At 48.0% G+C, this 13,874-nt stretch overlaps 1 protein-coding gene across 1 annotated transcript in view; it reads left to right on the top strand.

The window, feature by feature from the left end:
- The window catches only part of IFT43 (intraflagellar transport 43), a 79,646-nt gene that overhangs the window by 53,975 nt on the left and 11,797 nt on the right, over positions 1 to 13,874 (top strand). Inside the window, exons 4-5 of the mRNA XM_059182745.1 lie at positions 3,035 to 3,067; positions 3,715 to 3,761. Of these exons, the coding sequence (XP_059038728.1) occupies positions 3,035 to 3,067; positions 3,715 to 3,761 (80 nt within the window). The remainder of the gene's footprint in view (positions 1 to 3,034; positions 3,068 to 3,714; positions 3,762 to 13,874) is intronic.

The raw sequence follows: 13,874 nt of genomic DNA, 5'->3' as shown, positions 1-13,874 counted from the left end.
CCTCACCCTCTGCCCCTCCCCCTCACTCTCTCTGTCAAGAATAAATAATTAAAGGAAAAGATAAGAAAGGCTGGAGGCGATCCACTAAATTGATTCCATGACTCACCATGGGGCATGACCTATAGTTTGAAAATCACTGTGCTCGATTCTATGTCCTTGGGAGACCTGAAGTACTTTTGGGGACCAGGCAGGTCCAGTATGTCTGTGAAGCAGGATTTTATTTCAGAATAACACCTTCAGTTACGTTACTGAGGTGCCCACACAGACTGTTAGTTCCATGTTCACATTCCTCTAAAGACACACACTCTGCCAGTTCTAAACACGCTTCCCACTCAGCCTTCCATTCGCTTCTCTTGCTTTTAGGTCGCCATAAAGCTACACGAAATACTTCACTTGCCTCTTAACTTCCACTGTAAGAGAGCCAGCAGTGCAGAGTGAAGGATAAGGGGCTTCTACGCGCCCCCCAGTGTCGGGCAGGGCCGGGAGCTCAGGCTCATCACAGCCACACTCCACTTCCCCAGAGTTTTCCATGTGGGAATGCAGGTCCAGTTTGCAGGCTTTGTGTTTGAAGAATCCAGAAGTCTGGGTTTTTGTAGAGCATCTCCCAATTTGGGCAACAGATTCGTGTTAAAACCAAAACAAAAATAAACAACAGTGTGGTCGAGCAACAAAGGGCAGGCTTGCTAGATAAGGCCAGAAAACGCTCAGCTTTGTCAAAGGCAGGGTGTTCCGTGGCCAGTTCTCCAGGCCTTTGCCCGAGTTCCCACTGGACTGCCTGTCCATCTCCCAAGTAGAAGGCTTGCCCAGAATCTGCTATTTCTGGCAGAGAGAGTGCGAGAAAATGGGGGAGAACGGGAGAGCAGGCCGCCTGAGAGCATCCCCGCCTTCTGACCTTGAGGGCCCCATTTTGATCTTGCTCCTTGTCATGGGGTGAGATGAAATTTGGGAGGGTCTTTGGGCTCCTCCTGGAGCAAGAGAGAGGAGATCGTGAGCTCCGCAGCAATTATGCTGAATGTGAAACTCATCCCCGCTCTGGATGTTGAGTGGATAAATGGCCATTAATCAGCCTTCCCCTGAAGATTCGCATTACCTTTAGACGGAATCGCCACTACTTTGGCCATGGCCCATTGCTTAGGAAGGAACGATGCACTAACAACTACTAAGGGCAATCAGAGATGCTTTGTCTCTTATGTACAAAGTGCAGGTGCCTTAATCACCTTGTTCTTCTCGGACCCTATATTCATCTGAGCCCTCCTGCCATTGGTGACATGTTACCAAGGCATTTGGATGGTGAGTTGGTAGAGTTCAACTTCACCGGGACAATTAGAGGCAGTGGTCCTGGGGAGCAGACGTGAGCTGAAAGCAGAACCTCTGTCCTTCCACACTGATAGAGGTGGCTTTGGCGGCTGTTAGGTTTCTTGACTTAGAGCAGTATCGGAAAGGAGGATCATCCAGCAGTACCCCGGTGGCGATGCCTTGGGCACCCCGTTGCAGTTTACCTGTGATGCCCCCTTCTGCCTTCTCTGTCCCATTTGTTCTCCTCCCCTGACTTGCTTCGTCTCTTTACTGTCCTATGAGGAGTCAGAACTGCAGCCTGGGAGCCCCCCTCAGAGTTGTTTCATCCTGTTCGTCAGCTTTAGCTACCCATGCTCTTCTCCCTCCCAACGGAGGCCAAAATTCTCCCCCATCCCCTTCCTTAACAGTGCAGTTGGTGTGGTCTAAATTTCACGGACACCAGTCCTTTTAAACTTGGCTTTAATTTCAGATTATACTCAGAGAGGGGGAGGCGTTGTTTGCATTTTGCAGGAATTGCTGGTTGGTTCCAGTGTCACTTGCAGGAGAGGCTCTGTCAAATGCCTTCCATGCACCCCGACTCCTGACACTGCCAGCACCCTCTGCCCATGCTCATCGTCGTGACTGACTTCGGATTTGAAAGAAGTGATTAAAAAACCAACCAACCAACCAACCAACCAACCAACAAAATCTACTGGGGAAATTTTCAGACATACAGAAAAGTAATCAACATGTACCCAACACCTAACTTTAATTATTGTCAACATTTGGCCAGTCTCATTTAGAAGACTTTAGATCTGTGTTTCTCAGAGGGTCAGTAGCGACCACCTTACATTAGGATTACCTAGGGATTTGTTTAAAATGCATTTCCCCGGGGGGAACCTGGGTGGCCTGGTTGTTAAATATCTGCCTTCAGCTGAGGACATGATCCTGGGGTGCTGGGATCGAGCCCCACATCGGGCTCCCTGCTTGGCAGGAATCCTGCTGCTCCCTCTCCCACTGCCCCTGCTTGTGTTCCCTCTCTCACTGTTTTTCTCTCTGTCAAATAAATAAATAAAATCTTAAAAAAAAAAAAATGTATTCCTGGACTCCTTTTTCCCTAGACCAGTTGATCCAGAAAGCTCTCTCCTCCAGGTCCAGTGATCTGCATGTCTACCAAGCTTCTCAGATAGTTCTTAGGCACATTGAAGTTTGAGAATCACAGCCTTAGATAAATGTCTGTATATCTTTAGGCTTCCTGTTCTCATTACCTGCCCATCATCCTTCACGGGGTCTTCTGGTGCTTCAAGTGGAGGCTCTGGAAAGACCCAGAGCTTACGGCTTGAACTGGCTGGTCAGTTCTTCTCTTTTTACTACTGTGAAACTGCCCATGCTAACAACTAAAGCTCCAAGGGAAGACCCAAGGCCTCAGTCCTAAGAAAGTGCTCTATAAACTGGCCCATTGATTGTTGAAAGGAGGGCACCATATCATCAATATCCATTTGAGTTCTGAACTTCCCAATCTATACTTAAACTCGACGGTTTAAGTTGGAGTTACAGTGAAATAAGGCTATAAGTAGGCATTATGATATCTGTAATTCTCCCATGCTGGTTATGGGCCTTGGTCTAGAAAGAGAAGTCCAGGTCAGTAAAGCGCTCGGAGTAGGCTGATTTGCCCTTGCTTTTGAAACCCCTTTCCAGCGTACCCCGCCAATGCATGAGACTAGTAGGTTCTCATGAACCTCGTTTTTCTTTTTTTCAGGTCAGGAAGGAGGGCTTCTGAAGAAATAGAAGAGTATGTTTCCAGCATTCTTTTGCATCCTTTGGTAACCTTTGCTAGCAGTGCAGTCTTGGTGGTCATTATCTACGCAGCCTTTGTTGGACTCAGCATTAGAAAATAGAATGAATCTGGCTTTCATCTGGGCCTTTAGTGATGCACACTGGATCCAGGGTTCAGTTAATGCTGTTTCCTTAGCTGAAGGTCTAGACCCTGGCATTAATGTCCATGTCCTTCTCCGGGGTTTTTAGAACCGTATGTCCAGGTATCAGAGTGCTGACCCATGTATTTTTCTGTGTTGATTCCGATGGGGAGAAACAATGCAAGGCTTCTGAACCTAGCCTTCTCCTAAGACTTGTAACAGAAAGGAAAGGAGAAGGTTTCTAGGTGAAGACAGAGTGTAAAGGCAAGACCACTGAATTTCACGCCTGCCCCCCCCCAGGGGTGAGAGAAGCATTCATATCATATTCTATGGAATAGTGCTCCGCCCGGCTTGTACAACCGTATTGGCAGACCCAGTTGCCTAATTAGGTTTGACCAAGTTGATAGAGGAAAGTGGGTCCAGAGACCTCATCTAGGAAAAACGACAGACACAGTAATAATTGGAGTGGTTTCTTTCTGCATGTGAAATTCATTTTCTTTCCTTTCCTTCTTTTTGGGGGCAGTCACCGCCTCAGACAGCAGAGCTTGGTTGGATCAGATGACGGAGGAGGTAAGTTGTGTTGGGAGGAAATCAAAAAGGCTTTCGGAGAGTTTCCACAGCCCCCAGAGCCTTTCCTGGGCCGCAGCTAAGGCCCTGTTGGCTGCACCCTTCCTGGGAGGCAGTGGCCCCATCCCTTCTCGTCTCTGTGCCTTGCTGAGCACTGCTTCTGCCTGGAGGACCTCACCCCCATGGCTTTCCACCAGCCCTGCATGTCCCTCTCTTACTCCGATGTTTCTTCCCTGTGTTCCCAAGGCTTCCTGCGCCAACCTCCAAGATGATAACAGCAGCACTAGCTAATACCTATTAGGTGTTTATTATCTACTAGGCACTTGATGTACTGTCCTACCAGCTTCTAAATGTTAAAGCACTTAATCATCACAACAGCCCGTGAGATGGTACTGCTGTCCCCATTCTACAGTTGAGGAAACTGAAGCACAGAGAGGTGAAGTCAGGTTTTTTCAGTTCACCATGAACTCTGTGCTCCAATGTGGGTAGTTTCTACCGCTGTGTAAATACTCTTTTCTTCTACAAAGTCTAATCTGCTGCTAAAACCGCTCAGCGGATTTGTTCTTACAGAAACTCTCTTTTTCAGCTCTAGAAGCTCTGTGTCTTAGTTCCGTGTCTTCCATTCAGTTCCTTGTTTTGATCACGTTTTGCTTCATTCTTGATGGCAGCCTTTATAGTCACTGTTATTAAAGTCCTGTTCTGCTAATTCTACCGTCTCTCTCTTTCCTGTGTCTCTACCAACTGACTTTTTCTTCTGGTTGCAAGTTCTGTTTTTTTCCTGCTGCTTCACATGATTAGTAGTTTTTGACTGGATGCTGGTCATTTTGAGTATTAGTTCCTATGTTGAGTGTCTGGATCTTGTCTTTCTTTAAAGACCCATATATCTGTTTTAATAGGCAGTTAATGTATTTGTTGGTCAACTTGATCATTTTGAGAATTGTTTTTAAGCTTTATTAGGGCAGATCAAGAGTTAACCCTAAACACTAAGATACTCAGGTGTCCCTGCCTGGTGGTTCAGCCAGGACTCTCCGCTCTGCTTGAGGGGAGCTGAGCCTCTTCCAGTCCTTTATAAGCTATGGGGATGGCTCACCTCACACCTTCTTGGTAGTAATTCTTTGCCCAGCCGTGTGGAGTTTGACCCTATACACACACAGCTTCGAATGCAGTCCATCTAGGGGCGCCTGGGCGACTCAGTCAGTTAAGCGCCCAACAATTGATTTCTGTTCAAGTCATCATCTCAGGGTCATGAGATCAAGCCCCGCGTTGGGCTCTGCACTGGGCATGGAGCCTGCTTGAAATTATCTCTCCCTCTGCACCTCACCTGCATATACATTAAAAAAAAAAAAGGATGTAATCGATCTGGATTTTTGTACCCTTCCGCCACATGGTGCCTCTGCTTCTCAAATTCCAGCCACCTTAGCCTGCCTACATCCTGACCTCTGCTTCCTCAACCCAGTGAGATCGCCATGCTTCCCTAGGGTTTCCCCCTCCTTGGGCCAGAGTCCAGGAAGTATACATTAAGCAGAAAGCCAGGGCTGACGATAAGTCTCACTGCATATCCCTTCACTCAGGGATCCCCGTCCTGTGCTACCTGTTGTCCACTGCCTGCACACAGCTGTTCCTTCCGTTATTTCCAGTTTCCTAATTGTTCCTGGCAGGAGTCCAGTGCCGGTTACTACTTCGTGGCTGGAGGTGGCACCCCCAAAGCTTTCAGTAACTAACCTTACCATGGGACCACAAAGTGAAGGGCAGCATTCAATCTAGAAGCTTAGATTATGACCTGAATGTTAGCTGCCCCACAGGCCCTGGGGCGTGTGCAACATCCGAACTACACTGGCATGCTGATGAACCACAGACGCCCAGCCACCAGCAATCAGAATCTGGGGCCCAGAGGTCTGTACTAATCTCAGTACTACTTCTTGGATGAACATTCTGCCCACCCGAGCTTGTCAAGCCTTTAGTGGCTCTAAAGTCAGGATTGAGGACGGGAAAGGACAGGAATCGTGAAAAGGTACTTCTGCCTTGTGTCAAAGGGGTTTTCGGGTTGAAAGGTAGTCACCGGAAGTCAGGAATTGAGCATCCACTCAGAGATTTACTAAGAGCTCACGAGCCTGACTTCATCCTCTTCAGCATTTGTTCCTGTGTTGCCTAGACTCTTGCTGATAAGCTCATTCCTTTATACCGGCTCTTCCTCCTTAGCTCAACTCACTAAACTCCTTGTAGCCGCCAAACCCGCCCACCCACTAAGAATTCCCAGCAACCCTGTGAGATCAGGTGTCCCGCACCCCTGTTGCCCAGGTCTCCAGGAGGCCTCGGGCCAGTGCTGACCTGCGGTGGCTCAGTGATTACTGGTGCTGCCTACACTTTCGATCCGCCCATCCTCACAGGCTGTTGCTTCAGCCACTGGTCGCAGGGGACGATGGGCTAACCATCCAGAAGGATGTGCCAAAGGGCTCAAGGAGGCAGGGGCCCTGCTGGACATCGACAGAGCTGCTGGTGCGGGGCAATGATGCCGCTGTCCACTCTGAGATACTCATTACATTCAGGGTCTCCAGAAGGTTCTCTCAGCTGGTACCTTCTTCAGGCCTTTCCCTACCCTACCTTAAACCTCTTTCTTACTCCCTTCAGCAGAGTGAAATCCTCCTATTTCCACTATTTTCAACATGTGAAAATGCTACATTTCAAGGAGTAACTGTTTTGTTTAATTTTTTTAAAGATTTTTTTAAAAAAGATTTTATTTATTTATTTGACAGACAGAGATCACAAGTAGGCAGAGGAAATAGGCAGAGAGAGAGGAAGAAGCAGGCTCCCCGCTGAGCAGAGAGCCCGATGTGGGGCTCAATCCCAGGGCCCTGGGATCATGACCCGAGCTGAAGGCAGAAGCTTTAACCCACTGAGCCACCCAGGCATCTCTCAAGGAGTAACTGTTAAATGTTCCACCAAAACCTTCCAAGTGTCGGAGTATACACACATTCTAGATGTGTCTCAGCATAAGCTAGTGCCGCCTGCTGTGGTGGCAACTCTGCTAGCCATCTTATGTAAGCCCCTCACTGGTCGTGTTACAGCATCGAAGCTTTGAGATCATTACACAAAAGAGCAGGACTCCGGGGAACTCTGGTCTTTTTACCCACAAGAGACCACTCTGCCTCCTACCACATGTTGTTACCACTCATCATCAGACTCGCTTAGTTCTCAAAACTATGGAAAAGTTTTTAAAAATCAACTTTATTGAGGCCTAACTTACATACAATAAACCGAATCCATTTAAAGCATAGCATTTGAGTTTTGACAGATGTATATGCCCGGGAAACCGCCGCCACAGTCACCATATAGAACATTTCCATCACCCTGTGACCCAGATTTCTCATGCCCCTCTCCAGTCCGTCCTTCCCCTGTCCCTGTCTCCCGGCAACTACTGTTTGTTGTCACTATGCAGTGGTTTGCATTTTCTGGAACTTTCATGTAAGTTGAAACGTATGTACGTATGATTTTGTGTCTGGCCTTTTTTCACTCATTGTAATGACTGAGTTTATCTAGGTTTTTGTCTATGCCATTAGCCTGTTCCATCTATTTATGAGTAATATTCTGGTGTATGGACATCCACATTTTGGTGATGTATTCACCTGGTGTTCATTCATTTATTTGGATTGTTCATTATCCCCATTTTAACAAGAAAAATAACCTTGCCGAAGGTCACACAGTAAGTGACAACACTTGGAAGGCATCTCTGCTCACCACCTCACCACCGATGCCACCCAGTGCAGCACTGGAATTTGAACACAGATCTTGCCCCCGGAGTCCTTGCTCGTGGCCTTGGGGCTATAGCAAATGGTATTACTCTCAGCTATGCTGGCATCTCCTTCCACAGGTGTCTCATGTTAATGTCAGCTCTCACGTTTGTAGCACAGAGTACCTAGCATGATTGATGGGATGCTTAATACAATTCCATTAAGGAAGGAGAGAAGAAAGATACCTATTTTCAGAGAACACCACCTAGTATTTTTTTCCCCTTCATAAACTTGAAGTGTGAAATTAGTGATTTGGCCTTTATTTTGGCTCTGGAGGTTTGACGCATAAAACCCTTCGTCAGAGTGCACTTGATTTTACCTTCTAGGAGGGATGCCTCTTCCCCGGCATAAATCTGTTTTCCGTGCAGTTATGCCTGAGTCCTTTAATGGAAAAATCAGTTCATATGTTACACTTCACACCCGACTTCGTCCATTTCACTATACGTGAATGTTTAGAATCCATTATGCAGTAGGAATCATATGTTACATATAACTAGTTTCTAGAATTATCTTTGCTCAGAGAATTACTTGGTTGGCTAGCGAAGGCTTCTCCTTTGAACTTGGAATAACCAGTGGGTGTGGACGCTCCGTGAATGATTGCTCAGAATCATCCATGGAGTCTCATTCAGCAATGGTATTAAGCAGATCTTTGGGCGCCTTTGAGGGAACCTACTGGTGCGTAATAAAGTCACACCCAGGTTCTTCGAGGTTGTCAGTGCGAAGAGCGCTGTCCACTGGGAACGGGCTGCTAGTTTCCCTATACTTGGTAGGGCTGGCTGGGCAAGCAATCCCAAAAGAGAATGTATCTGGGGGAATAGAAATGAGAAGCCAAGGACTAGGGCCTTCTTCAGACAGGTGGTCTCTTCTACCCCCTGCCTTCTAGTTAATTTTACTGCGGAAAGCTAGCAGGTGTTGGGCAGCGCCCCCTGTGGCCACAACTGCTCCAGATGCTGGAGATGGTGGCAAGTAAAACAGCCCTGGCCCTCCCAGAGACTCTGATGTAGTGAGAAATAACCTCCTCTTCTCCCTCCCGGTCTTCTGTAGGGAACTTTCAGTAACCCTGTCTCTCAGATCTGTTTCTAAGCATCCAGCCTCCTAGTCTTCACTCGTGGTACAAACTCTCCTTTGGTGGGGAGGATGCCCAGGGAGAGAAGAGAAGCACTTCCTCCCCGCCATACATGCCTCAGGCTTCCAAGGAGAGAGAACAGAAAAGTAGAAGAAGGAAAAGGCTTTTAGGATAAGGTGTGTGACATTTAGAGGTGGTTTCAGAGTCTGTTGGTTAACTAGAAGGTGCTTCGTGGGACCCTTTGAGAGGCCATGGCGTCCACAAGCTCGTACACCTCGAGGGGCCAGGCAGATACCACACACACAGGAAACAGCAGAAGTGTGAGGCAGTAAAGAACAGCTGGGCCTGTGGTAAACCTAGAGAGGAGATGGCGCCGCCTGAAATTTTTCACATTCGTATTTCAAAAAATGACTGCATTTTAAAAAATCTGCTCATAAGCAGCATAAAATGCATCTGCCAGTTGGATGAGGCCAGTGGGAAGCGACCTGCAAGTGCTCCATGAGGCTTTGTAGGGCTGTGCTCTGCAGGAACGCAACATTGCTGGGGAGACAGAACATGGAGACGGAAAGCATGGAGTTAAGGGGCGAAGACACAGTATACCGGGTGGCAGAGGAAGCTGGAGGCGGTAGGCCAGGCAGCCTTTGACCAGGTGAAGAAGAAAGCGAAGGGCCTTGTGGGTGAGACCTGGCAGGCGGAGAGACTCCATGCGGAGAATGAACAGGGAATTTCGGTAACCACAAGAGAAGCAGGTTCTGCAGAGGAAAGCCCTGGTTCTGGTCCATTCTCAGCTACAGGAAGTAAACGTCCCACATAAACTGCCTTTCATGAAGTCTAGAGATGGCCAGTCATCTGATTTGCTGATTCTCAGGGGAATCGCCCATAGCTTGAGTTGACACGAGCTTCAGGAAGTTGGGAGTCATAACTGGAACAGCTGAGAAGGATGGACAGCCAGATCCCCCAGAAGACTGCAGGGTTCCAAAACTGTTGGACAGCCACACTCATCTTTCCTTCTTAGACGACCATCCTTTGGTGGCACAGTTATCCATCCCTGTTCCTGGAATCAAGTTTCTGATGGGCACTAAGGTCTTTAGACTTCTTTGTCATGGAAGGTTGTATGGTGTTAGAAGAAAGAGCATCAGATCTGGGATGGGGTTGAATGCAGCCTCTACAAGTGACTTTGGGCAAGTCATTTCCCTTCATTGGTTCATTTCACGACCATTTATTGAACACCTACTATGTGATGCTTAGGGCTGGGTGTTGGGGATATGATGTGGAAGAAACCATTCTTAGTCTTTGCCCTCATACTGCTTCCAGCCTAGAGGGGGAACTGGGGACTAAACAAATGGTCACACAACGAAAAAAAGGAAGGACAAGGAGTGATTGAGCCCACTGAAGGTGGGGCATGGGTGCTCTGAGAGAGAATGGCATGGAGACCCGACTTGGATCGGGTGATGAGGGAAGGCTGCTCTGCAGCAGTGGTTTTTATACCTCAGCCTGAAGGGGGGGGGGGGGTGAAGCTGCCCTGAGAGGGGGATATGAGTTGGGGGGCCGGGGAGGGGGCCCGGAAGAGGAGACAGCACATGCAAAATCTTGTCAGCTCTCCAACTCCAGGAGTGTTTCCAGTCCTGTGTGGCCTCTTCCAGCTCTAAAGTCCAGCTCTCAGAAAGTGAACTCTGGGTAGAACGCAAAGCTTTGAGATGAGGTTTGAGAAGCACACAAATGGGAGAGGAGCACTTCCCTGTCTTTAAGAAAGATGAATAGTATTCAGGTTGAAGCAACTTCTGGAAACACAGTTAGATACGGACTTGCCTTTCAAATAGTTCATCTGAGAGTGAAAGTCAAGTTAGGAAAGAACCTGTGAGTCCCAAAGATGTCTTTCAAAAGTAGAAAGTCTCTGAGAACAGGAGCTTTAAAAAAAAAAAAAAAAAAAAAAAAAAAGGATTGGCTCTTTCTTGCATTTAACCGTTGCATTTTGGTGTGCCACAGGACCATGGGTGCAATGCTCACCATCTCTTCCCAGCCACTCTCTGCCCCTCTTGGGCATCCCATTCCCACCAGAGAGGGCTGTGCTCTTTGAAACTCAGGCCCAGTTTTGACAGAATCGAATACCTCAAAGCCTTAGGAATAATAAATCCTTATGGCCAGCCAAAAAGTGTTTAATTCCTAAAGGACCAAGCTGAGTTGAGCCACTTCTAGCCAGGGGCAATTGGGGACTTAATTCTGTAAGTGTAGCAATCTGGATGATCTGAGAGCTCTGAGTTTAAGGGTAATTGCTCAATTTTCTATCCATGTCAACAGGGAAAATAGGTAAAAGTGGCTGAAAACAGCCAAACAATGAGGCTGGATGAGATGCGAGATGCTGGACTGTCAGTGGAATTAGAAAAATGCCATCTGTAGAGGGCTGTCGCTCCCTTGCCTCTGTCTTCCCCTCTCCCTGGGCATCACCAGCTCTGGGCTTTCTAACTCTCTTTTGGGCTCTTTTTCACTCCGTGCTTAATCTTCCCACCATGCCCTCCCTCCCTTATCCTGCGAACTGTGAAGTCACTCTGAGCCTACACAGCTTTAATGGGGAGAAAGAGAAAGTGGAGAGAATTCTTTAAGTACAGATAAATTGGAACCCTGACATCTCAGTTCCTTTCTCTCGCTTCATAAGAATGTTCCATTAAGTCGGCGTTCAGCGTATGGGACTTGACTTCTTAGATTGTCCCCAAACCTAGTTTTCCTTTGCTTCCCTAATCTTTTTAAACTATTCTAACCAGCACTAATTTTTTGATGAAATAATGTTCCTTAAAATCAGTTTGTTTTGGGGCACTGGGTGGCTCAGCAAGTTAAGCGTCTGATCACAGCTCAGGTCTTGATCTCAGGGTCGTGAGTTCAGGCCCCACATTGGGCTCCACACTAGGGATGGAGCCTACTTAAAAAAAAAAAAAAAAAAAAATTTTTTTTTTTTCCTAGGTTCAGAGTCACTAGGAGTGGATTCTAAGGTCTTTCTAAACCTATGCCTTCCCACCCTCCCCCAACACATACACGAGCGGGAGCCGTTACATATCCAGCCCAGAAGAGGCGTGGGACGGGGTGGGACTTGCTGGTGCAGGGGTTAGCTGTCCCATCGGTTGTATCTGTGCTTTGTTCTGCTTACAAGATACTGGGTGACAGATTGGAGAAAGAAGTCGTTCTTGTAGGAAACGGTATTGACAGTTAATGTTTGTGTTCAGTGTGAGCCAGGCCCCTGCACCGCGTCACCTGCAGTAACCCTCCCAGCAGTTCTTGGAGGAGGCACTGTGATTATCACCCCTGTGCACAAGAGGAAATCGAAGCCTTGTGAAGGGAAGTCACTCACAGAAGTCACATGGCTAAGAGGCAGGGATGTCCTGGTGAATGTCCAACAACCGGCTCTCCAGGGGAAGCGAGTCTCATTGGTCATGTTTGCCAGTGGTCTCGGGCTCCACCAGGACATCACTGATCCCGGAAGAGATCTTCCCGGCTCATCACAGAGCCGGGACGAGATGGCCTGGAGCTCAGCAGCGTATCAGATTTCTGCCACACAGGCACAATAGAGGTAAAGAATTGCAGGAGCATGGGTAAAGTATAAAATTCAGGAAGTGCTCAGTTTCAACAGTTGATTGCCTGTGTTTTGAATACAATGTCTCTAGCTCGAAGAGTACATAACTTAGTCATTGATGATGCTTATGTTTAACGATCCGCATGCCATATTCCTAAACATCAAGCTGGTCGCTCTTATAAGGCAGCACAGCTGGAATTTAGATGTCCCTGTGACTCCCGAGCACTCTGCTGTCACAGCCCTCCTCCTCGTAAAAGTATCGGCGGGGGTTTTCAACCCTGCTTATTGAGGAAGCTGGACTCCCCTCATTTTTCTAGCCCCCCCCACCCCGTGGCATTTTCCCTCCCACCCCAGTTCTCAGACCAGCCCTGTCCTGGGCTCTGCCGGCCCTCTCACTGTCACGTCTCACCTGCTGGCATCCCCCAGCTGACAGGCAAAAGCCAATGTGACCAGGCCCGTGACGGGAGGCAGAATCCTCAGGTTTGACCGTTCCCCTCTCTCTCGTTATGCTTCGCTTTCTAGCAAAGCCGTGAAGGTGTCTGGTGCCTCTGCTGAGTCTTCTGGAGAGGAGAGCCTACCTCAGGGCACGAGGAGGGAGTGTCACTGGGCTGACGCAGGGAGCACTGTGAGGCTGGACAGTTTGGGAAGTTGGTGAGAACCAAGGACCCACAGGCATCCAGCTGGGCCTGAAGGGCGGTGCTGGTAGCTCTCCCACGGCCTGCCCCTCTGAGGCGCAGCCCAGGAGAAGCATTGACACCATAGGCATGCCTAGGACATGGAAGAGCCCCCGCGGGGGGTGGGGGTGGTGGGGAAGGGGGTTGAACTGGGTCTCGGTGTGAGCTGGAGTCGTCATGGAGCCACAGGTGGAATCTGTGCATGTTAATTATACTGGCATGAAAGCATTTTTATTACAGTGACTAAACAAGAGATTTGGCGTGCTCAAGCCGTAGGCCATAACTATGGCTGGAATATTTGGGAAGACACTGCTGTGAGCAGATGTGACAGAAGGGGTGGTTTTTAAATTTTTTTTTAATACATCATGAGATATATTCTAATGGGCATAAGAGAAAAAGGAGCATTAATAGATATAGACTCTCAAGGTCACAGGGCTGACTTCTCTATTCTCCAGTATGGATGTGGCCAGTGCTGGTCCCCAGAGTTAGGGAGACACCAAGGAAGGACTTGCCAGAAGTTTCTTTAATGCAGCCACAGCTGTTATTTACTTAGTTTTTTGCAGGAGGTGATTCAAGGTCCCATGATCCTACTGTAGGCAAAGTATATGCCATGAAAGAATAGATATGTAAGAGTCAATAGGAAGGAGAGATACTTAGAATTATTTAACTCACCAAATATGGGAGAGACTGGCTTGGCTGCATTCTTCTGGCCTTCCCAAAAGGCAGAATGTCAGGAGGGCTTTTGAGAGCTGAGTTGGGCTTTGAGCAGATTTTAGTTCTGCTTTGTCAGCTCAGTCCTGTTCTACTTTACTCCCCTGCCCTGCCCCAGTCCAGCTGCAAGGCATGGCCCAACATCTTGACCAGATCTGTTGCTCTCTTGGCAGAGCCGGGACTCAGTGCTTTACCCTACTAGTGGTGCCTTGAAATCTCTGGTCATGCCAGACTTGCCAAACGTATCATCACGAACCTTTCTGGGTTCCATTTGCTTTGTTCATGTGCACAGCTTACTTGTGTGTCCCCATCTGA

The sequence above is a fragment of the Mustela lutreola genome, chromosome 7 (assembly GCF_030435805.1).
Source record: "Mustela lutreola isolate mMusLut2 chromosome 7, mMusLut2.pri, whole genome shotgun sequence".
NCBI lineage: Eukaryota > Metazoa > Chordata > Mammalia > Carnivora > Mustelidae > Mustela > Mustela lutreola.
The sequence above is the reverse complement of the archived record's forward strand: the minus strand, read 5'-3'. Positions and strand labels throughout refer to the sequence as shown.